The following is a 25,272-nucleotide window of genomic DNA, read 5'->3' as shown; positions in this document are numbered from 1 at the left end:
ATGGAGCCCAACACAGGGCTCACTGTCACAACCCTGAGATCATGACCTGAGCCAAAATCAAGAGTCAGACACTTAACCAACTGAGCCACCCAAGCATCCCTACAAACTACACTTTAATGAATGGATGGAGACATTAGAAGGATATTTTAGGTAAAGCTGGGAATGATTCATGAGAAGTCTAAGGCAGAAGCAGATAGTCTCTGAAGGCATTAGACTCCTTTTTTTTAAGGATTTTTATTTATTTCACAGAGAGAGAAAAAATGAGAGAGGGAACACAAGCAGGGGGAGTCAGAGAGGGAGAAGCAGACTTCCCACAGAGGCGGGAGCCCGACGTGGGGCTCAATCCCAAGACCCTGGGATCATAACCCAAGCCGAAGGCAGACACTACCAACTGAGCCACCCAGGTGCCCCGCATTAGACTTTCTTGACCATAATGGCAGTGAGCTGGAGATACTGTAATCCAAAGTGTAGGGAGCCTCTATTAGTCTGATCAAGGCACATTCAGATGAGGCTCTCAACATAATTCAACAAAGCGAGTATTTGAAGAACGGTGGTCAAGGTTAAGGGAACCCGGAAGGACTGATGAGACCTCTAGAGACTAGCAGCTCTGCATCCTGTTAGCACTCCTGAGGGGCACTGGAAGGAGACAATGTTTCTAAAGCTGTGAGGAGAGGCGGTGACTGGAAGCTGGTTGTAGGGGATGGAGGCATGGCCAGATCACAGTGCTGAAGCAGGATGCTATGGGGCAGGAGCTCCCCCCAACTTTCTGTATTCTTTGATTACCTGCTAATGTTTCCCACATGATGGAAGCAGGATACAGCTCCCCTCCATTACCTCCCCTAAACCCTAACACACAGACACAAGACAGAACAGACAGGAAGGGGAAAGAATAAGCAAGGACAGAGCCCAGCTGACAAAAAGCTTTATATTCAATACTTTTTTACTACAATTTGAAAGCATTTCTAAGCTCAAGAATGTAAAACAATTTATTGCTGCGATACCTTGGGTAATAAGAGTAACAGTCTAGGGGTGCCTGGGTGGCTCAGTCAGTTAAGTGTCTGCCTTCGGCTCAGGTCATGAACCCAAGGTCTTGGGATCAAGCCCCATGTTGGCTTCCTGCCCAGCAGGAAGCCTGCTTCTCCCTCTGCCTGCCATTCCCCTTGTTTGTGCTCTGTCAAATAAATAAAATCTTTAAAAAATAAATTTAATTTAATTTAAAAATGTGTTTGTAAGATGAACAAAGCTTTCTCAGATTTCTTTAACACTATGATACCGGTACTAGCCTGAAAGAAGTTATGTCAACTTTACCTTGGTAGTCCAGCAAGAAAGCAATATTCTGTGTGTAATAAATACTAACTGGCTCTTACTTGGCTTAAGTGAAATCCATTCTTCTTTCTAAGACAGTGGTAAACCACCAGTGATTGAAAGAACCTGCTCTCTGGAACAGTGTCACCTTGCAATCACTGATGGAGCTATTAAAGACCACTCCATCCTTCCAGCTACAGAACCGGCTCAGGACAGCAAATGCCATCATACCAGTAATGAACACAAGACAACAGCCCACATCCAATCATCAAAATTCTTCTACAAAGATGAGAGGAGGAGAAAGTGGAAGAGGTAGGAAAAGAAACCCTGGGTAAAAGAGAAAATAAAGATTCTGTTTTCTCTCCTTGCACTATGTACGAGACACACGCCAAGAGAGGACTTGTTAATGGCCCTCCTAAAAGAGAGAACAAGAACTACAAAGGAAACTCCTGGGTCTGTTGCTTATTTGTCTTAGTCTAAAATGGAAAAGTAAACAAAATAATACTGCACAATCTTTGTTGTCTGATGTAAGGATAACTGGCTCTCAGCTACTTTAAACAAAGTTGCAATCACTCATTATGCAACAAATTCTCTAAAGGACTTAAAATGTTTGGCTCCCAAAGAAGAGTGAAAAACAGATGTAATATTAAAGATTCCAATTATGAATAACTCCTTGATAAGACCCCTCACCAGTGCCAACAATTAATTTACGAACATGAATTAGTTATGAATTTAAATTTTGGCAAAAAATTAAAGTAAATGAGGTGGTCTCAGCACATCTTCCATTAAACATGTTCTTGTTCACCAGAAAAAAAAGAAAAAAAGGAAAAAGCCTGTATGTACTAAACTATCAGATAATTCTGGTTGCAAATGAAATAAGATCCAACTAGAAGTGTCTTAAATAGTTCAAACATACATTAAGTATTTGAGTAAGAAATCTGGAACTAGAGGACTCTAGGACTCAGAAACTCAACCAGTTTAAGATTCTCATGGATTCTCACAGACACGAAATAGTTACCCAAGCTCCAAACGCTGTACCCTTCCCCGACAGCATCTGAAGCAGAAAGAAGAGGGTTAGGAAAAGACGACTTTTTGTCCTAAGCCACTTTCTTGTCAAAAAGAAAACCCCTGGGGCACCTGAGTGGCTCAGTGGTTAAGCATCTGCCTTCGGTGGCTCAGGTCATGATCCCAGGGTGCTGGGATCCAGCCCTGCATCCGGCTCCCGGCTCAGCGGGAAGCCATCTTCTCCCTCTGCCCCTCCCCACGACTCACGCACGTGCGCACACTCTCATCAAATCTTAAAAAGAAAAGAAGAAAACCCTTTTCTGGAAACCCTTCTCTCTTACATCTCAATGGCCAGAACAAACTTATACAAGGACCCTTAAATCATTGACAAGAGAATGAGGTACTCTTACTGACTTAAAGCAATCACGATATATTCCCCTGTGACTGGGCCCAAAACACGTTAGCAAAAAAGAAGAAAACACTATAGTGTAGGCGGGCACCAAGTGCACCATTCAGAGAAACTCCTGCATAGTAGCTTCAAATTCAGAGATAGTGAAGTTAAGGAGGCCCCAGGGCCAGGGGGTGGGGAGGTGTAGAGGAGTGGGGTAGGGGTCCTGTGCTCAGAGGACATACAGGGGCCAAGCAGAAACTGTGAATCAATGAGGCGGGCTGAGTGGGAGCTGCACAACTCTGAACAGTGTGTGGTCTCCAGTTCCTGATCTATTTTAAGCTCTTATTTCAAATACCTGCAAAGTACAATAGAGTTAAAGAATAAACAGATATTCTTTCTTTAACCTTTACAAAAATACAGGTGAGACTCCCTTTGGACTCAGAAATTATGACACATTAACCTCTTACTATGGGCCAGAGACCACAGTGCCTTACGCAACTGATCTCATTTCACTTTTTTGCCTTTTTTTGTGGGAGGAGCAGAGAGAGGAGAGAGAGAATCCTAAGCAGGCTCCGCGCTCAGCACAAAGCCCTACGTGGGGCTCAACCTCACAACCCTGAGATCGGGACCTGAGCCAAAATCAAGAGTCAGATGCTTAGCCGACTGAAGCACCCAGGCGCCCCTCATTTTGCTTTTTGAAATAAAATGTTATGAATTAAGTACTATTACTGCCCTTATTTCTACAACTGAAGGAAGTGAGACTTGGAGAAAAAATTAATTTCTCCACAAGCACATGACTTCTTGGTATTAAAGCAGGGGACAGTGTGTGCACCAGACTCTGGAGTCCACAGAAGCTAGACACAACTCCTGAAATGAGTGCTCTTGCCCAGCTTCCATAGTCACTCGGAAGGCTTCTGGTTAACCAATATGGCTGGGTTAGCTAGGCTGGGTTAGCTCCTTAAAAAGCCACCACATTAACTTTTCTCAGCCCTGCACACTCTCTTTCTACACAGAAAGTATTTTTAAAAGGCGACACCAAGGCTTAGGGCTTAACTACTTCTGTAACGGGTCTTTCAAATTCTTCAGATCCCAAGCTCTATAATGAATGCCAGTCCCTGACATGGAAGCTTGGATTTGGGTATGTGGTTGTACCAGTATAAACACGTTACTCACATACCTCTGTGTGAAGACCTGCAGATCGCAAGCTGTCAGGCATAAAAATCCCTGTCCTACAGTATAAAGAATAGCATCTACAGACTCTACTCATACTACTCCATTTCATGTTAATCCAGAAATCGGAAACCACTACTAAACCACTCTTTGACAACCTTCCCTGTTATCTGTTTACTGTCCTTGTCTTCTACACAATAGGCTCCTGTCTTATTTATTTATGGATCCCCAGCACCTGGCACTCTGGTATAAAGATGTACACCAAACATTTGTTGAATGAATAGCCAACATGATATTGTTGTTCTATTATTTTCTGCAGTGATATGTTAGACTCATAAGATATTCAGAAAAAGAGCACCTGGGTGGCTCAGGTCATGATCCCAGGGTCCTGAGATCAAGGCCTACACTGGGCTCCCTGCTCAGAAGGAAGCCTGCTTCTCCCTCTCCCACTTCCCCCTGCTTGTGTTTCCTCTTTCTCTGTCTCTGTCAAATAAATAAATAAATCTTTAAAAAAAAAAAAATATTCGGAAATATAAAGCACACTGATGTGAGTGAATTACTCAAATAATTTCTCTTCCATAGTTCTACTCAGCTTTGGCATGTGAGTTTTATAATACACAAATAAAAGGTCAATTTATATTGGCAACCATCTCCCACACAGTATACAAAGTGTTCGATCAAATTGTACCCATATAACCAAACTACCCAGGTGGGTTTAGATCAACTACCACTTCAACATACTCCATCCTGCATTTATCTTTATTCGATGTTCTTTTATACTTTAGTAAGCAATGGAAAAATTCTAGAACTTTCCCATCAAGCAGAGACTCCATATAGTCCCGTGTTAGATAATGAGATCCATGTCTTACCAGCATTCATATCTTTAAACTTCTGCTTTAGCTCAGTAGGAGTGAAACGATACTGATCAAGACCATCATTCCAGTAAATTCGGTCCAAGACTTGAAGATCTCCTCCAATCAGCCAATCTCCTTGTTCCATAACCATCTAATGGAAGAAAGGAAATTTTTAAACAGAAACCAAGATCAAAATAAGTAAGAACATTTCTCACACGAGCTACATGTAGCTGTAAGCTACCCTCATCTTAAGGCCAACAGTAAATGTCTGGCTTATCAACTGAATTGGGATTAGAGATGCTTTAAAATTAGAATGTATTTTATAACCTCTCAGAGGGTTCTAGGACACAATGAGTAATTATGACTTGTTAGGTAAAAACATTCTCTTCACTGTTGTTGTATGCTGATGAACAGAAACATTTGTAACCCTGGGGCATCCCAGCCTCTGTGTTCTCCAATCCTAAACTTTTGAGCAATTCAAGTGATGATGGAGCTGGACACAAATTCATACCTTCCCATCTCCACACCACCTCAAACTTCTCACAGCTTTACTCTTGCTCTTTCCCTGAGATGAGGGATGTAACCTCTGGACCTGTCCATTTCCACAGCACAGCTCCAGCTCACCATTCCTCCCTCACCCCTCTGCCCACCCTCGCTTCAGCGTATTAGCCAATAACGCACCTAGATTGCTATGGTCCCTTCCTACCTGGTCTTGCTTGCCAAAAAGTCCTTCCCCACCCATCAAACCATTCACTCAGTAAGTATTTATCAAGTAACTGGCCCGTGCTAGGGATTGCACTAGGCACTGGGGAATGCAGCAGTAAACAGGACAGAGAAAGGCTTCACTCTAACAAAGCTTGCATTCTAGTGGGACAGACTGAGCAGAAACCAGGCAAGTGTCGGCTAGTGAAAACTGTTAAAAACAACCAGGGCAATGGAGCAGAGCTCCTGGGGATTAGACTCAATGACATTTCAGCGAAGAGCCAGTGAAGGTCTCTCTTGAGGAGGGTGGCAACGAACCCAAGGTGACTAAAAGGAACCAGCCATGGAGTTCAAGTATTTCAGGAAGAGGGGCAGCAAGTACAAAGTCCTGAAGCAGAAACAAAGTCCTGGAGCTTTAGAGGAATGGAAAGAAGGCTAATGTGGCCGAAGGCCAGGAAAGTCAGAGCTTTCCAGGGGGAGGAGCAGAGGTAGAGTGAGAGAAACCACAAATAAGGCCAGGGCCAGGCCCCACTGGGCCTCACTGGCACTTGGGTTTTATTCTAATTGCATCAAGCAACCCCTGGAGAGTTTGAAAAGGTGAAATGACAGGCCCAGATATAGTTTAAAGGCTCACTCCAGCTGCTCCGAGGAGATCAGACTGCGATGGACATGAGGAAGCAGACTGCAGGCAGGGCACAACTCTAGGCTGGAGACCTGGAGAGTGTGGCCAGTACCAGAGCAAGGGGGATGGGCTGGGAACATCCTGCACAAGACCACCAGGTAAGCTTCTTAAAGCACCACTTTGCTTGGGCCTCACTCATGCTCCAAGGCTGCCTGTGACCTCTCCACTCCTAGCAAGGCACAAACAGAGAGCACTGTCTCTCTGGGCCACTTGAACCCAGCCTAAGACTCTCCAGAATTCTACCTGCAAGGATCACTAGAAGGACAGTGTAAATGACAAAAATGTGGTTTGAAAAGCACGAAGCATAAATACATGTAAACCACTCATGACCCAATAAGATCTTAACATCCCAGTGTAGAACGCTAAGCCCCTCTGTCTTCCCAAGGTCCTCTCTCCTGCTCAACAACCAGTCATCTCTCAAATGCATGGAGTCTGCTCCTCCTGCTTCCTAAAACTAGAATTCTGTTTTTCACAGTTCCTCCTATCACAACCCTGCTGGATCCTCAAGGTTGCATACCAAGTACTAAGTATCCCAAGAAGTTTATGGATTACTCTAAGTAAAAGTGGAAAAAACACCAATAATTGCTCTCTGCTACAGATTATGGAAGAGGGCTTTGAAGCCCAAAGTCCTGAATTCAAATCAAACCCTCATCCCACCTGTTAGCTGTATAATTCTGGTCATGATATTTATCCCCTGTAAGTCTTAATTTCTCTATATGTAGGATAGAAATGCCACCCGTCCTTATAGGTTTGCTTTGTGGTTCAAAGAATTTATGTAAGTAAGCATGTTTTGTAAACTACTATTTATTATTAATAACTGTAGAATTTTAATACCAAAGGAATGTCTGATACCATCACTAATTCAAACTCCTTATTTTCTAAAACAATATCTCCCTATCTTAAAAAGTTTATCACTTTTTATTCTTCATGAGACAAGATTTAGCACACTGACATGACCTAAACAGATGTCTTAAAAATTGTCTAGACAGGGACGCCTGGGTGGCTCAATTGGTTGAGCAGCTGCCTTCGGCTCAGGTCATGATCCTGGTGTCCTGGGGTCGAGTCCCACATCGGGCTCTTTGCTTGGCAGGGAGCCTGCTTCTCCCTCTCCCTCTGCCTCTGCCTGCCACTCTGTCTGCCTGTGCTCGCTCTAGCTCCTCTCTCTCTGACAAATAAATAAATAAAATCTTTAAAAAAAAAAATTGTCTAGACAAACCTACTAAAATTTCACTTAATTTCTTTTAAAGCTCAAAGTATACTTTAAAACAAATGACAGAAATTTTACTTCAGTGATGACATTTGATATACAACACATAAAATACATGAGGCCCTTTGGAAAGACTAACTGGATTTCACTGCTTTCACTTAAAACCCCAATCAATTAAAACCCCAATCACCCTGCCGTAGGCTCCCACAGCACCCTGCCCTCACAGCCTACCTATAGAACATGATGTCTGCTCCCCACCAGACAGTAAGCTCCAACCATACAGAGACTGTGTCCACCATTACATCAGCCCTATATTCCCGGAACCAGTACCTTACTCAGGAGCTAATGTATAGAAGATGTTTAAAAAAGATTTACTAGGGGCGCCTGGGTGGCTCAGTCAGTTAAGCATCCAACTCTTGATTTCAGCTCAGGTCATGATCTCAGGGTCGTGAGAACGAGCCCCACATTGGGCTCTGTGCTGGGCGTGGAGCCTGCTTGGGATTTTTTCCCTCTCCCTCAGTCATCCCCTTTTTACCTCATAAGAAAAAAAAAGATTTACTGAACAAATATTATCCAGACCAAAATGACAAGGTCATGTGTTCATCACACTAATCTAAGATCCAGTGTCCATTCTGCAAAATATCAACAATCCCAAAGGAATCGTAGAGATACAGGTAATGCCCACACTTTAACACACACAGTATCCGCACATGGAGATAAAATGCAAGGTGTACTAAGGACCTTGATGTAAGGGTGGTTCTTGCATGTTGTTCCCCACTGTCTGGCACAGCGTTCCTCCTTCCTGTGCTCAAAAAACTCTGGGTTGCGAAGAATGGCCACACGGCGGCCCTCGTACATCAGAGCAAATGCCGTACAGCCGTCCAGCCTCTCTTTATCTTCATGAGTAGCCGGCAGAACTATAGGCACTGACAAGTTAATGATACCCCCTGCAGGGCACAAAAGAACAGAAAGCACACAGTTTGCATTACTCAACAGGCCTCACAGCCACCTTTCACTCCAAAGGACACTCTTCAAATAATACAAGATTTATGGGTCCAGTGACAGTACCTGCCAAAGAAAATCAGGAGAGAACAACCCACCCACAGAGGTTAAAAAATAAAAAATAAAAAAATAGCAAACATTAAGAGCAGCAACACTGTGTAGCAACATACTTCTCACGATTCATGAAACTGTCTTTGGGAAGAAAAAAATGGTCATAAAACCACATTAGTAAAAGAAACTCTTTAACAAGGAAGAATCAGATGATTACACCTAATGTCACCCCAAATATACTGAATACCTCCAATATATCAAAGACAAAGAACGATGTTTCCAGGCCTTTCCAGGAACATGGAAACCTTTCCAGTAAATATATTGTGAGTGGCAAGTGTACTTGAGTATACTTGGGTTTCCTTGAGACAGGAAGACAAAAACACCCAAAAGGTATTTTTATTTCTTGGTTTTTAATCAGAATTGAACCAATGTCAGCAATTACTGGCTAAGAAACAAAGGAAGTAATCAATTTGAACCAAAATGTATGATCAGTGAGACAAAAGCACATTCTCAGTTTCTAACCTTTCAAGCTCTAAATGTTTTTTCTAATCGTTGTCCCCAGGTTAGGAAAAAAAAAAAAAAAAAAAAGCACTCTCAAATTCATATGTGGATCTTATTTACATACCTAGTAAAAGCATATTCTTTTGGAAATCACGGCATGCCTTCTTTAGACAAAAGATGTCAATGAAATTAATGATAACTGGTTGGCTGCTTTAAAGTTACCAATAGGTACAGTTTAAAGGTAGATTTGTACCAAACCCAGACTAAATGACTACTAAGAAGGCAGTCCACAAAGACTTTACCATTGGTTCTAAAGAAGAAAAACCAAAAAGCAGTATTTAACACTTTTATATGATAAAATTTAAGAAAAATGACTAGGAGTTATAATTTCTATTATCAATTTCACTCCTTAGTTAAAAGAAATCATAACAAAGAAGAACATGGTAGCAATTTAGTAGGGCTCTGTGACATTTAAAAATATTTTCTTTAATGTAATAAATTAATTTTACCAAAAGTACACAAAGGTTCAGGTAGCTGAACTGTCATTACAATATACTAAACATCAATTTCTTTGGCACCTTTTCCTTTTTCAGTGTTTTAAAAGAAGAATGATCCCTTTAACCATCTGTTTCAGGACTCCTTAACTTGGACTCCCCGATCCCTTATTAGAACACTCAAGCATGGATTTCAGTAGAGCAAAATTCAGTACAGATGTACACTTTTCAGAGACAGACTTAGCAAGGTGCTCCAGTGGATACAGCACAGGGAAACTATATTCACTTTTTAAATCCACTCTCAGCCCCAATCCCCAGGTTTTCCTTCTCTCTGCAATAAATGACATGCAGGAAAACAAAATGGGGAAAGAAAAGATTTCATGGTTTGCTCAGGGTATTCAGTACTGATGTAACTTAGTCTTAAAATGCTACCTCCATTAAAGACATCACCACTGTTTTTATCAATGGTGATGAATCTGCGTCATTTCTCTTCCAGGCTCGATGTACTAGAGAAGTAAACAGTCTTACCGTCCAGAAGACAATCAAAGTGAAGGCACTGCAAATACTCCCTCTCTCTCATAAAGCCATTCAGTGGGGTCGCCCACCCTTCTGCCAAAACCTGCACCCACTGCATATCCACCTAGCAAATGAGACAGGAAAGGAAAGTTTTTTACTTCATACACTTAGGAACAAAAGCAGCAATAACCTTTAGAAGTTTAATTTTGAAAGCAATGGAAACAAACACCTCAAGAATGATTATAGATTATACAAATCTAATAAAGATTAAGGGCACTAGGAAAATGTGCATTTCTCCTAATGAATGTAAATAACATTAGGCTTCAAATCATTTCTAATAGGAATAGCATCTCCTCCACTAGTGGTTCTCGAGCTTTAATGTGTTATAAGAAACCCCGGGAAGGCCTTTATTAAAATAAAGATTGTTCCACCTCCAGAGATTCTATTTCAATCACTTTGCTGTGGGGCCCAAGAATTTGTATTTTTAATAGGTTCCCAGAAAATCCTAACAGTGATGGTCTGGAAATTAGACTTTGATAACTACTGCCTCAAACTAAAGCAAACTTTACATAAAAATATTTATCAATGGGGTGCCTGAGTGGCTCAGTGGGTTAAGCCTCTGCCTTCAGCTCAGGTCATGATCTCAGGGTCCTGGGATCGAGTCCCACATCGGGCTCTCTGCTCAGTGGGGAGCCTGCTTCCCCTCTCTCTCTCTGCCTGACTCTCTGCCTACTTGTGATCTGTCAAATAAATAAATAAAATCTTAAAAAAATATATTTATCAGAACAAGTGCCTCACCAATGTCAGAGCACCCCTCATTTTACAAAGACTATATGACTTCTTGATCTTCAAGACTTGTAGCATCTCCCACCAGAATGTTAAGGAGTTGGTGGACTATGTATCAAGGCAAGCTAGATGTGCTCATTTTTTAACTGCGTGTGTGCACACGTACTGTGCACGTGTTTCTCAAACGAGAAAAGATAAAGCAACTGGCCAAGGGGTGTGCAGTAAAATGTAGCTTACTATTTATTCCCTAAGTATGCCGGCTGATGTGTTTCATTTCACAATCAAATAACAGGTATTCCCCCTCCTTCCTTCCAGTCACAGGAACAATCATCTGCATAGACCAAATAGTGTCACCTACTTTCAGGCTTTCCTCTCATCAATTATTCCTAACCCTCAGACATGGCCATTATCTGTCCCCACCGAAATCCAATTCTAGATGGTATTATGTTAGAAACTGAATGTCTGTGCCCCCCTCGAATTCCTATATTGAAGGCCTAATCCCCAGTGTGACTCTATTTGGAGTCCTGGCCTATGAGGACAGGACATGGTTAAATGAAGTCATTAAGGGTGGGGCCCTACTCCAACAGATCTGGTGCCCTCACAGGGAGAGGAAAGACACCACCAGAGCTCCCTCTCTCCACTTTATGACGACACAGAGAGTGAGGGCTGTCAGCGAGCCAGAAAGACAGTCTCACCAGCAACCGCATCAGCCAGCACCTTGATCTTAGACTTTCCAACCCCCAGAACAGTTAGCAGAGTCATTTTTTTTGCTTAAGCCTTCTGGTCTACGGTATTTGTTATGGCAGCCCACGCTAATACACTACTGACTTAAGATGAATTTTTTTAATTAATTAGTTTTCATCCTGCCATGCAAAGAACAAACCACAATATTAAAAAAGCTACTGTGTTTCTGGGTTGTAGAGTCTGACTGACCTGGATTCATATTCATTCATTCTCATATTCTCTCTCTAGCCCTGTGTGTGTGGGTTCATTCGATGCAAAGTATATCAGTGACAACATCTGTTCCCTTGCAACAGTCACCTTTCTGAGGGCCTCTGGTCTCCAACTCTCCCCCTCTGCTCCCCCAGCATGTCTTAACTTCTGATCAGACCCAACCACACAAAGTGCATCAAGTAATCTACTCCTAATCGGGGATTTGAATAACTACTTAAAGAGGCTTTCTCTAAGCCCAGAAGTTTGTTGCTAGGTGTTTTTTCTGTTTGTTTGTTTGTTTGTTTGTTTTCTTTTCCTCCCCTAATTTAAGACTTGGTGCTTCCCTGATTTTTACTAACTAAAAGAAAGGCTAGGAAAGTCAACTTCTGATCCAGGTTCTCAGTCCTAAATCTCCCCATTTTTTTTTTTTTTATTTGACAGATAAAGATCACAAGTAGGCAGAGAGGCAGGCAGAGAGAGGGGGGGAAGCAGGCTCCCTGCTGAGCAGAGAGCCTGATGCGGGGCTCGATCCCAGGACCCCCGGATCATGACCTGAGCCAAAGACAGAGGCTTTAACCCACTGAGCCACCCAGGCGCCCCTAATCTCCCCATTTTTAAAGTACATCCAAATGATACAGTTTAAAATGCTCTAATATTTCAAGATGATAAATTATAGTTTCCATTGTCATCATACCCAGTTTAGCTGAGTAGTTTTTTTGATGGGGGGAAGGAGTTGGGGAGGGGGACACTCAATGTTATTAGAGCTGACATATACAGAATTACTCTTAATTATTATTTATTTTAATTCAAAAATAGTAAAATAAATTATTTTAAAATTAAAAAAATAATTGAAAATAAATAAATTTAATTTAAAAAATTTAATTATTGTACTTATTCTGAAGCATTAAAAACCCATTCTTTCTGGTAAACTGAAAACTTTTATTATTAAAGATTTTATTTATTAATTTGACAGACAGAGATCACAAGTAGGCAGAGAGACAGGCAGACAGAGAGGAGGAAGCAGGCTCCCCGCCGAGCAGACAGCCCGATGCGGGGCTCGATCCCAGGACCCTGAGATCATGACCTGAGCCGAAGGCAGAGGCTTAACCCACTGAGCCACCCAGGTGCCCCTAAGCCGAAAACTTTTATATAATCTTTGGTCTGCTGTTTCAAAATAGGTAAATACTGGGGCACCTGGGTGGCTCAGTCGGATAAGCCTCCTACTCTTGATTTCGGCTCTGGTCATGATCTCAGAGTCATGAAATGGAGCCCAGCATCAGGCTATGTGCTGGACATGGAGACTGCCTAAGGATTTTTGCTCTCCCTTTCCCTCTGCCCCTCCCCCCCACTTAAAAAAAAAGTACATATTATGACTAAAACCAAATCAAAGCCATGGTATTTTGGGAATATGGCTTCACAAATTAAATACATTTCCCATCCCTGGAAATTGTGAAATAAATTACAACTATACCCCCTACCACCATGCCCTTAAACATAGTTATTAAACAAGATTTATAGATAATGACTATATGTAAGGCTAAATCACTTGACATGAAAAGCAACAAAGCACTTACTTTATTAATTTTCAATGCTGGTAATGTCTCTGCATCTGTCTTTGCCAGATGGAGTTTATTTTCTGGCACATATAATTCTTTTACTTCGTAAGAGGCATCCACAGGTACAATATCCTATACAACAAAGAAAGTACAATTAAATGTTTGATTCAACAATTTAAAGTTCTCCAAAGGGTATCTTAATGAAGAAAATTTAACGCCCCAAAAGGAGACTTCAAAAAGAAGTATAAAAGTGGGCTCTGAATCCTGTGCCTCCCCAGTCAACTTTCCTGAGGTCTGCTGGTCTACTCTCAACACATAATATGCCACGTACAAGAGGTCTTTAAGCATCACGTCCCATTACCTAGTGACGAAGAATAAATTCTGAGAATGTGCCACTGATGTCAAAATCAAGCAACTGCGAAAAACAGGTGACCTCAACTAACAAGTAACAATAAGAAGAATTTGGGAACAAACAAAATCACTCTAAATACTACCACTCTCATCTTTAACATGTCAAAAACCCTTTTATTTCAGATTTCGTATGCATCTTTATCCCTAGAGTCACCAATGCCACCTTCTCAGTCATGCCACAAGGTACTCCTGAATACATCAGCTTTACTCCCACTGTTGTGGTTTGAGAAACAGCGCTTTTTGATCCCATCTGGAATGCAGTCAAGAAGTTTCATGTGAACTCCAAGTACACATTTACACAACACTGGGACAGTGCTTGCCTCTAAGAACATAGAAGAATGTATCTGTGATCACCACAACACAGCTCCTTAGAGGATCTCTACAAGTCTTGCTCACTTGTCAGACCCCAAGGAATAATTATCAAAATGTGTTTAATTGCTTCAACTTTTTTTTAAGCCAAATCTATTAGGTCACCTTTATAACCATACAAAAGTGGCAATGATTAAGGGCTTTTATACATGTATCTCATCCAAGCAATACTTTGTTATTCAAAACAAAATAATTCTCAAGAGAACGAATAGATAAGCCACAGACCAGAAGAAAATATTTGCAAAAGGCATATCTGAAAAAGGACTGTTAGATCTAAGACACACGAAGAGCTCTTAAAACTCAGCGGTAAGAAAACAAATAGCCCCATCTTTTTAAAAAAATGGGCCAAAGACCTGAACAGAAACCTCACCAAAGAAGATATACAAATGAACAACAAGCACATAAAATGATACTCCACATCATGTCATCAGGGAAACGGCCAAAATCCAAAACACTGACACCGCCAGCTGCGGGTGAGGATGTGGAGAAACAGGAACTCTCGTTTGCTGCTGATGGGAATGCAAATGGTGTAGACATTCTGGAAGACAGTCTTGCCAGACCACTTCTTGCACAACCACACACACACTTACCACACAATCCAGAAACTGTGCTCCTTGGCAGTTACCCAAACGAACTGAAACCTATGTCCAAACAAAAACCCGCCCGGGTATTTAAAGCAGCCTTATTCTTAACTGCCAAGACTCAGAAACAACTAAGATGTCCTTCAGCAGATGAATGGATAAATTGGTACAACCAGACAATGAATGCACTAAAACGGAATGAACTCACCAAGCCATGAAAAGACATGGAAGAAACTTAAATGCATATTACGAAGTAAAAGAAGCCAATCTGAAAATGCTACTTACTGCATGATTCCAACTATATGACGTTCTGGAAAAAGAAAAACTATGGAGACGATAAACACACCAGTGTTGCCAGGAGTTATGGGTGAGGGTGGGCTGAGGGGAAATGAAGGCAAGAGGGGACTTTTTGGGCAGTGAAATGATATGATACTATAACAGTGGGTAAGTATACATCTGTCAAAACCCACAGAAGTAGAACCCTACTGTAAACTATGAACTTTGAGTGACAATGTGTCATAGTAGGTCTTTCAACTATAACAAATGTACCACTCTGGTGAGGGGTATTGATACGAAAGGTTGTGCTTGGTTGGGGGGTGGGTATACGGGAACTCACTCTACTTTCTCACTTTTGCTGTAAACCTAAAACTGCTCTAAAAAATAGCCCATTAAAAAAATGCAAAACAACACCAAAAGCAATTCAAAACAAGTATCAACAGACAAACCAGAGTTTAAAATCTGGTTGCTATTTTCCTAAGTGTGGAAAGAAACTTCCAAACTGTATTTGGACTTACGGATTTATGTTAATATCTTCAACAGAGGAGAAAAGCAGTCATATATGTGTATCAAAGGTAGGATGATCTCATGAAAGGCCTGGTGCCACTACTCAAGCAGCCCCGATGGGTTCTGAAATCTAGAAAGACAGATGCTCCTACATTTCTCCTCCAAAATGGAACAAAACAGACATAGTTCAGCATTAGCTAAATCAAGTGTCAAAATCAGTCTGCTCCCACTGGCAAATTCAAGGCTTCTGATCTTTCTTCAATTGTTTGTTTTCAATTGTTTTCAATTGATTGTTTCAGGATAAACCCAAGAATAAGGACTATAAGCATGAAGGAAAAGAGAAAAGAATACAATTTAAATACAGGAAAGAAACACTGCTTGGTACAATACCAAGTTTAGCTAATTGTTCGTGGTGTGCAAACATGGGTACTTTCTGGGGGACCCCTTTGTCCCTCAAGCATCCCACTGTTCACAGGAGGAAGAAAGTGGAAATGGGAGTATCTACAACATAAGCCGTGCACAGCACAGGACACTTCATATACCTTTCCAGGCCTTCTGCAGTAAAGCTTCCAGCAGGCACCCAGAACTGACGGCTATTCATTGTGTTTATGGGGCAAATACTACATGAGGGCATTCAAGACAATGGTGAAGGAAGAATGACACCTTCTACCAGCTTCCTATATATAAAAATACTATACAATTTTGTATTAATGAGGCAAATTCTTTCTTTCTTTTTTTCTCCCCCCCCCAAGAGCATGAGCATGGGAAGGGGTGTGGAGGGAGAGGGAGAGAAATCCTTAAGCCAACTCCCCACTGAATGCAGAGCCCGATGCAGGGCTTGCTCTCAGGACCCTGAGATCAAGAACTGAACTGAAACCAAGAGTCGCACTCTCAACCAACTAAACCACCCAGGCACCCCAAGGCATATTGTTTCTTGTAATGCCAAGCTAGAGAGGCATGTCTTAAATTTTGCCAATAGTCAAAGAAGCAGTTAAGTATACATACACGATTTATACACAATACTTGATTCCACTGTGTACCTGAAAAGGAAATCACATATAGAAAAGTCCCTTGTTCTCTTTGTATTTCAATTTTATCTCAATAAAACTGGAAATAAAAAAAATGACTCCCTATAATCTAGCAAAAGAAATAGCTTAAGGTAGTCTATTCTGTGCAATAGCAAGGAATAATTTCAGAAATCACTGTTAATACATTTATTTTAAATTACAGCAGTTAAGAGAATTTGGAATTGAGAAAAACAAACCATCCCACATATGGTTATCATTGTCATTTTTATATATTCCCTCCCCATTACAGGGCATTGGTGGTTTCAGGAGTCCGTACAAAACCTATTATTTCATCAACTAGAAAATAAAAATTCTGAATCCACTTTTCCTACAAGAACAATATGACATGCATTAGGAGAACTGCATGCACTCTTCCTGTTCAATTAGCTTCTTGGATACGTAAAGCTCTCAAAGATGTCTTGAGACATACCCACTTTTCCTGCTGCAAAATAAAGAACTGAAACCCTCCACACTTGGAATGAATGCTAAAATTAATTTACACAAAAAGCATTCATTAGGACTTTCACAAGGAAGAGTGTGATAAAGTTCCATAAAACAGACTTAAAATTAAATACATTAATCACAAAACATTAGGGACATATTTTCAAAACCAAAAAGAGGCAAGAGAAAGCAATAGGGTCTATAGGTTAGTTATTCCTGATGTTTACACCTGAGATCTGAAGTCAAACTCTACCATGCAACCTTGAGCAGGTCACCACCACATCTCTGAACCAGTCTCCTTTCCAGCTGTTTAAAACAGATATATATACACATATGTTACAGGTCTGCTGTGAAATCCAGCAAATTAAAATACCTGAACTGCAGGGAATGACATTAGCTGGACGCTCCCTGCGAAACCAACATTGTCCCAAGGGCTTCCTGGGAACATATGCATTTAATCCTCATACAATCCTACCAAGGAAGATAGAAGTATTTTCCTTGAACAGATCTGGAAATTGAGGCTCAGAAGAGGTTAATAACTGGCCCTGAATCCCTACTGTTCTGTCTTCCAACGCACTTAACACACAATAAATACTCAATCGAGCAAGCGTGCCACATTCCAGGAGCTGTTCAAAGCACCCTACACACATTAACTCAGAGAATCCTCAGTACAATTCTAGGACAGGCACCATTATTCAGGACAACTGAAGCCAGAGAAATTAGGTATTTTTTCCAAGGTCATGTAGTTAATTGACAAATGTTAGAGCTGGGATTCCAACTAAGGTCCCACTACTATTCTCCAAAATAAATAAATAAATAAAAATAACCATTACTGTTTCTCTCGTGAAACAAGCTATGACACATTTTGTCACACAAATTGTCCTTAGTCTATCTTCATGATTTTATTAAACATTCACAATTCCCAGGGTTGTTGGTATGTGATCTTCGTGTGTTGATAAAATTCTAGACAAAAAATAAAGATACTGAATACTTCAATTAGGCCTAAAGATTTTTTAAACATTTCTAAGAAGGGTAAGTGAGAGATTTTCAAACAACTTTTCCAAACTGCCTCATTGTAAATACGTTGAAAACCTCCATGTCCACCACATTGGACCGCTTAGAACTTCAAAATCCAGAATCCACAGTCTGGCAACAAATAACAGCGGGAAGGATTTCACTGACAAGAACAATTCTACATCAAGTTTTCTTTGCCACCCCTGGAGCCTCCATTATTGTAAGGATAGAAGATCTTTTTTTACGTTGTAGAGGCTGACCACTTTCCTCTTCCACTACAGTTACCGCTAATGATCGTCAACAGTTTTGGAGAGCCAAAGGAGAGCATCCAAGGGACTAATATTTTAATCTCTGTTGGATGCAACAGGGCATTTTTAGCTGGTTTCCTAAGCCGGAATCACTAGATTCAGCACACAAATACTGACCAACAGCAGCAGCAACCACGGCCCATGTGATGTCCCAGGCCTGAGGCCAAGGCTGGAGCTGTGCTGTCTCCACCCCGGAACCACCCTTCTCCAGAACCACACTGCAGGGTACGCCCGGGTATGTCAATCTACCCCCTCTGAAGGGGCGTTCAAAGTGAGAATGGAGAACTAACTAATGTTTCTATACATTATCTCTTTCTTCTGACCACATCCTAAATTAAGAAAACAAATATACAGATAATTTGTGAGCAAACCTGTGTCTCCAAGAGAACCAGTCTGATCATGAAAGAATAGTATCTACACGAGGAGCTCAAACAAACTATTTTTCTAATGTTTTGTGCATTCATATAAGCCATGAACCCATTTGGGATGAATACATTTTTAGTTAATGTGCTGCTTTATATGCATGAACATAGAGGCTATAATCACTTTCCTTTTAAGAAAGGAGGAATTTTTTTTCTTATTTTGAGTCAAAATAATTTTTTCATTCTAAGCATTTACAATCATTCCCTTTTCAAAATTCACATCAAGCAATATTTTCAAATGAATTTTAGCCTTACAACTTAAATACAAATTCTTCCGATGCCTAACAAAAGTCAAAACTAAAGTTCAAGAGGCTGCTACTGTTTTTCTCTTCTAAAAAAAAAATACATCGAGTGAATGTTTTTTGAATTAGCAAAAACATAACAGCATGAATCAAGAGGCACATGGAACATTTGCTCAAAGGAAGCTAGTTCTATATAGATTCTATGTGTAGAGAGAAGAGAACTCGCTATCAGGAATACAAAAAGAACCTTCTAAATGTACACACAGCCAGTTTATAAACATTCTACTGACAAATCTTTTCAGTTCCCAAAACTACTCTTAAACATCTAAAAGGAGCAAAAACCACCTCAAAGTGAGACAAGGTATCTGAACAACATAATGTGAAGTCCCGGCCACATGAGCGGTACATTTTATTTGGGATTCATTAAGATTTCCAGAGACACAGTTAGCTATTAGAAAACAATGTGTTCTTCTTCAACTTGTATATATAAAATCTTTTATTTCACAGAATTTCCTTTAAAATAAAAATAGACCACAAACTAGGCCTAGAGCAAGTGTTTATATACCTAAACCCCTCACAACCAATCTTGAGAGCACCACAGTCACCAGCATTTATGGGTGAAGGGAATACAGGGGGGCCCCCTGAGTCAGGAGTCAGTATACAATTCACATGCTACCATTAATCTTGTAGGTCTAGAAAGAGTTAAATATTATGAATGTGTAAATATTAATTCTAAAATGTTATGTGGGTACTCAAAACTTTTTTTTGCTTGACTGACCAAACACAATCTAAGAGCTAACATATACTGTATCTATAATCTTTGCTCAAGAGAAGAGTTGTTTGTTTTTATCTGGAAACCGGCAAACAAAACAAACACTCACTACCTGAAAATAGTAATGTCCTTGTCTTCCCTTTCGAATCTTCCTAAATAACTGTGAACATGTTAATGAACATGATGAGTCCACATTCTAAGTTTTGCCTTTAAGCATTTTCAGCACTTTTTTCCTGAGCCAAATCTGCTCACCAGATTTGAAGGCTAGCACTCATTCATATTTTATGTAACTATGAAATTTCTATTACCTAAACTACATGCATCCCAAGCATGAACACCAAAGAGCATTCTGGCAAGACTTGAGAAAACTGAGCTGTGAAGTCAGGTTTTTATGTGCAGTATAAAATCCATTTAGAGCACTAAACCACCATTTCATAAAAAAACAAACCTTTAAATAATTTATAGCACTAGTAAATCTCGAGTTCCTAGTAGATTTAAAAACAGTATTTAAAATATCACTTTAGATTAAAACCAGCAGCAAGAAGCCTACGTCCTTATGTCATAACACACCAAGTTAAAATGCGATACCAGCAGGCCATCTAGTGACCATCCAAGGGTTCAGGGAAAAACTTAAATCCAAAAATCCTCTATATTTTTCAGTGTCTTCTATCTTCTTGAATAAAAATATGAAAATATGCCAACTGAAGCATATTAAGAAACTGAAGACTCTCTGACCAAACACTGAGAAATTAAGTATTAATATAAACGAGCACATTTCCTTACCCCAATTATATTACACAGGCCAGATCGAAAGAGAAGTAAGACAATACAGAGATGACTGAGGATACTTAACATTATGCTAACCAAAACACCACCATTCCAAAATACTCACTGTATAGAAAGAAGATTAAAGAAGCAATACCTGATAGAATTCGTTTCAGGAGAGTCTCTCCAAAGCAACACAAGCATCAGAAAGAAAAATGCCTTGACTATCATGGATACTGAACTTCGTTCTCCAGAAAGCCCCAAATCAGGCTACCCTGTCTGCTCCAATAAAAAGTTTCCCATATATTACAATGGGAAGTATATATTTAGTCTCTGTCCCTGGTTCCTGGCACAGAGCTCTTGAAACCCTTGGGATCTCCTGAGTGATTAAGGGTGTGTTTGGTATGATAATGTGATGACTCCAGGCCAAGAGGCTCCTCAAGAAAGACCATGCCATATGTAGATGAGAAGGTTGGGACTTTCAACTCTATCCATGGAACTCTGGGCTGGGGTAGAAGCTGGAACTGAGTTCAGTCACCAATGGCCAAAGACTCAATCATGCCTCTGTGATAGAACCTCTGTAGAAACCCCTAAAGGACAAGTTCAGAGAGCTTTTGAGTTGGTAACAGTGCCCAAAGTGCAGAGAGGCACCACGGCTCTCTCTGCCCCAGACCTTGTCCTATAGGCCTTGTCCATTTGCCTGTTCCTGAGCTGTACCCTTTACAATAAACTGGTATTGGTAAGTAAAGTGCTTTCGTGAGTTCCGTGAGTCAAATGACTGACCCAGGCTGTGGGGGGTCCGGGTCCCCCATAAATGGGCAGTCAGCAAGCTGAAATGTAGGTATCCGGGCACCCTAGTTACAGCTGGCATCTGAAGTAGAAGCACTCTGTGGGACTGAGCCCTTAGCCTGCAATATCCAAGCTAACTGTGGACACTTGGTGTCAGCACAGAATCCAACTGCTGAACACCCAGTTAGTATCAGAGGACCAGATAATTAGTTAGAGGGGGAAAAAAAAAAACAAAAAAAACCCTCAAAAGTCTAACAAATGGAGCCCGAAGAGGAAATAAAATGTACTTAAAATAAGATTTTCTTTTATACGGCTTAGTAACACAAGCTGCTCACTTGCCATTGAGATTTAGGTTTCAGGACCTAAGTACATTAATCCATCTGGCATGATGGGCCCCAGCTTTGCAAAAGGAACTCAGGTAACCGACAATCACGTCCTACTTCACACTACAGAGAACAAACACTTCCCACGAACCGGAGACAGGCACAGGCAGTTTCCTTCTTTACATGGTCAACATTCCTTCCTCTCCAGACACTGATGCCTCTGAGTGGCTCCGAAGTCCTCGGAGAGTATTCTAATAATATTAACTCCTTCTAAGACCCAATACTCTCAAGTTCTCAATCCCAACTACACTTCGGAAAAGATGGTCAAGGAATGCGCAAGAAAGCCACAGAAAGGACTGAGGTTTCAGAAACCAACAGGAAAGGGAAGGAATCCAGGTATAAGGAAAGGCAGTGTAGAAGAGAATGGGCTACAGCATCCTTCATGCGGTGTTCAAATCCAACGCTACCCCCCATGGCGCTGTCCAGGGACAAACAACATCACCGTTCTAAGTCGCCTCCCATCTGTAAATTGAGGATAACTGAACCCACTTCTCAGAGTTTTAACACACTCAGTGTAGGAATGCTCCTGAAACAGCTACTGAAGGCCTTGCCTCCATGGGAGTTCTTAGTGGTTTCCATCTCTGCCCACAACACTGCCTTCTAGCGCACACAATGACAGTCTTACACGTGATACTGGTTAGTACAGGACCTCTCATCTTCACACCCTCGCTCCTCACTGTCACCCCTGCACCCGACATCATCAGCCCCCTCACCTCCCCGTCTAGCTTTTCAAAATCAGCTCCGCTCCGTGAGCTCCCATAACCCACCTGTGGAAAACCTCACAAATGCCTCTGTGATGACAATGAAGTTGCACGGTTTGTGCCACCCCCGGGGTCACCTAGGACAGGCTGCTTCAGAAGGTGCGTGCTGCATTAAGCTCCCTGCCATCAGGGTGCGGCAGGCAAAGACTCCTTGCACCACCAACTCCGAGTGGACTGTCAGGTATTTGCCGGCTTACCTGCATGCTGTAACGCACATCGGAGTTGCAACTCTATGAGAAAAACAGTCACAGGAGAACAAACGCCAGAACAGAAGTAGTCGTGTATGTGTGTATGTATACCTCCCTTCAACTGTGTTCTTTAATTCCGTATCATTCTATAAATATCATGCTATATTGAAAAAATTCAATGAACTGATACTGCCATTCTAGTCTATAACTATAGATAATGGTGATAAGGACCAAAAATTAAGGTCCATGAGGCAGGAATTTTTACTCTCTAATTCACTGCCACATCCCCCGTGTTTTATAATAGCACCTAGCATATAAAGCACTATCTGTTAAATTAACTAACAGAATCAACCAAATAAAACACAGGAATACATACTTTCAATGGGAAATGAAGTCATATCTTTTCCCCAAATGAGGGTGGTACCAAGAGAAGGCAAATGTGTTCTGCCCCTCCTCTGTCTAAAAGAAAAAGAAAAAAAAGAAAGAAAGAAAAGAAAAGAAAAAGGGGTGCCTAGGTAGCTCAGTCAGTTAAGCATCTGACTCTTAATTTCAGATCAGGTCATGATCTCAGGGTCATGAGATCAAGCCCCTTGTCAGGCTACACTCTGGGCATGGAGCCTGCTTGAGATTCTCTCTTCCTCTCCCTCTGCCCCTCTTCTCAGTCTCTCTCTCAAAAAAAAAAAAAAAAAAAAAAAAAGCAATTGCATTAAGAAGCCATTCGCATTTCTTCTGTCACCATCGAGATTTATGACAAAAATAACTTTTCACAAGAAAATTAAACTTACTTACTAAACTTACAAGAAAATTAAACTCCATCTTAAACTAATATAACCAGAACACCTTTCTGGTTGTGGATTTAATTACACTGCACTTTAGGTATAATGAGAAAACCACTGAAAGTAAAAGCCAGAGGCATATGGAAATGAATCCTAGGAAATCATACGTCTGGAATCCTAGGTATAGAATCCAGTATGTCCATGAGAAAGTTACTCAATATTTCTGAAATATTTCAGAGGTTTACTCTGTGAATAAAATTAGAAAACATATATAAAGTACTCAGCACAAAGACCATTTGGAAGCTGTCACAGTAATTAGAGCAAGAAGTGGTTAGAAGCTAAACTAGGAGGAATGCCACTTGCCCTCAGATTCTAACAATCAAAACAAATATGTTGGGGCACCTAGATGGCTCAGCTGGTTAAGCATCTGCCTTCAGCTCAGGTCATGATTCCACAGTCCTGGGATCAAGCTCCACATCAGGCTCCCTGCTCAGCGGGGAGTCTGCTTCTCCCTCTCCTGCTGCTGCTCCCCTAGCTTATGCTCACTCTCTCTCTCTCTCTCAAAAAAATAAAATCTTTAAAAAACAAAAGCAAAAAACAAAACAAAACCAAAAAAAAAAAAAAACCAAATACGTTAAAACACACAAAGCCCCATATATATGACCATTATAGTAAGTCCTCAGTAAATGTTGGTTTTTTATTCTACCCCTCTTTTTCAAACCTTCGAGGAAACTGTCCAATTATCCAATTGTCTAGCAGGCATAATAAAGAGTAACATCCATATAAAAAAGCAATTAGTATAATCATTACTTTGGAGCAAACATTAGAAGGCTTCATTTAAAAGTGGCAAAATAAATTAAGGACAATAATATGAAAATATGCAGCTTGGAGCTAAACTATGGAGAAGCCTGGGGGCGCCTGGGTGGCTCAGCAGGTTAAAGCCTCTGCCTTCGGCTCAGGTCATGATCTCAGGGTCCTGGGATCAAGCCCTGCATCAGGCTCTCTGTTCAGCAGGGAGCCTGCTTCCTCCTCTCTGCCTGCCTCTCTGCCTACTTATGATCTCTGTCAAAGAAGTAAATAAAAATCTTTAAAAAAATAAATGAAATAAAAATAAACTATGGAGAACCTTGAACACAAATCACCTTAATTCTATAAACCATGAGAAAAATGAATAAATTCTTTAGAGTAAAAAAAAAAAAATACAAAAACAAAACAACTAGACAAACTCGAGAAAGGGGATTCTTTGAACAATACGGGATGGAATAAAAGACATAAGGAACTGGAAACAGGGTAACCAGTTAAAGGGATATCAGGTAGTATGAGCCTAAAATCGTACAGGGACAGTCTGCCCTCAAGTTTTAAGCACTGGGGGTAGGGGGAACTACAAAGTCCCAGGCACGAGAGACACTACATGAAGTCTGTATTTTCATTCCACAGGATCATGGTGAAAACCCAATTTCTGACTAAGTACAGTCTGGGATCCTGGGTTAAATCCCAGTACAGGACAGGACCTTAGTGGAAAAACTTGTGAAAGCCACATAAATGTGCGCTTTAGCTTATAGAATCTTACCAGGATTCATTTCTTAGTTTTGAGAAATCTTCTACAGTCATAATATTAAGGAAAGAGGAACCCAGTTGAGGGATAGGCAGGAACTCTCTGTACTATTTTTAGACTTACAGACAATTGCAAAATTTTCTCAAAATACAGTTTTTTAAAATAAAAGCAGCAGAATCGTCTGTTCACTACAAAAAAAAAAAAAAAAAAAAACCATCTATGTAGGTGAAATGTCAAACCCAAAGGATGCTATTCTACACCAGGCCCCAAAGAAGTGGTTAGAAATCAGGGTGCCTGGGTGGCATAGTCAGTTAAGTGTCTGCCTTCAGCTCAGGTCATGATCCCAGGGTTCTGGGATCAAGTCCTGCATCAGGCTACCTGCTCCATGGGGAGCCCGCTTCTCCCTCTCCCTCTAATTGCTGCTCCCTGATGCTTGAACTCTCTCTCAAATTAAATAAATAAATAAAATCTTTTTAAAAAAAAAGTGGTT

At 40.8% G+C, this 25,272-nt stretch overlaps 1 protein-coding gene across 10 annotated transcripts in view; it reads right to left on the bottom strand.

Moving 5' to 3' along the window:
* The window catches only part of LOC111153873 (3'-phosphoadenosine 5'-phosphosulfate synthase 1), a 98,641-nt gene that overhangs the window by 37,221 nt on the left and 36,148 nt on the right, over positions 1-25,272 (bottom strand). For all 10 annotated transcript variants that reach the window (XM_022513171.1, XM_022513227.1, XM_022513161.1 and 7 more), the window contains 4 exons: positions 13,174-13,287; positions 9,893-10,004; positions 8,058-8,263; positions 4,741-4,876 (listed from right to left, as the gene is read on the bottom strand). In XM_022513171.1, the coding sequence (XP_022368879.1) occupies positions 4,741-4,876; positions 8,058-8,263; positions 9,893-10,004; positions 13,174-13,287 (568 nt within the window). The remainder of the gene's footprint in view (positions 1-4,740; positions 4,877-8,057; positions 8,264-9,892; positions 10,005-13,173; positions 13,288-25,272) is intronic.

The sequence above is a fragment of the Enhydra lutris genome, unplaced genomic scaffold, assembly GCF_002288905.1.
Source record: "Enhydra lutris kenyoni isolate GAN:26980312 unplaced genomic scaffold, ASM228890v2 scaffoldscaffold3, whole genome shotgun sequence".
Classification (NCBI taxonomy): domain Eukaryota; kingdom Metazoa; phylum Chordata; class Mammalia; order Carnivora; family Mustelidae; genus Enhydra; species Enhydra lutris.
Note: the sequence above shows the minus strand (reverse complement) of the source record. Positions and strands in the feature narration are given on the sequence as shown.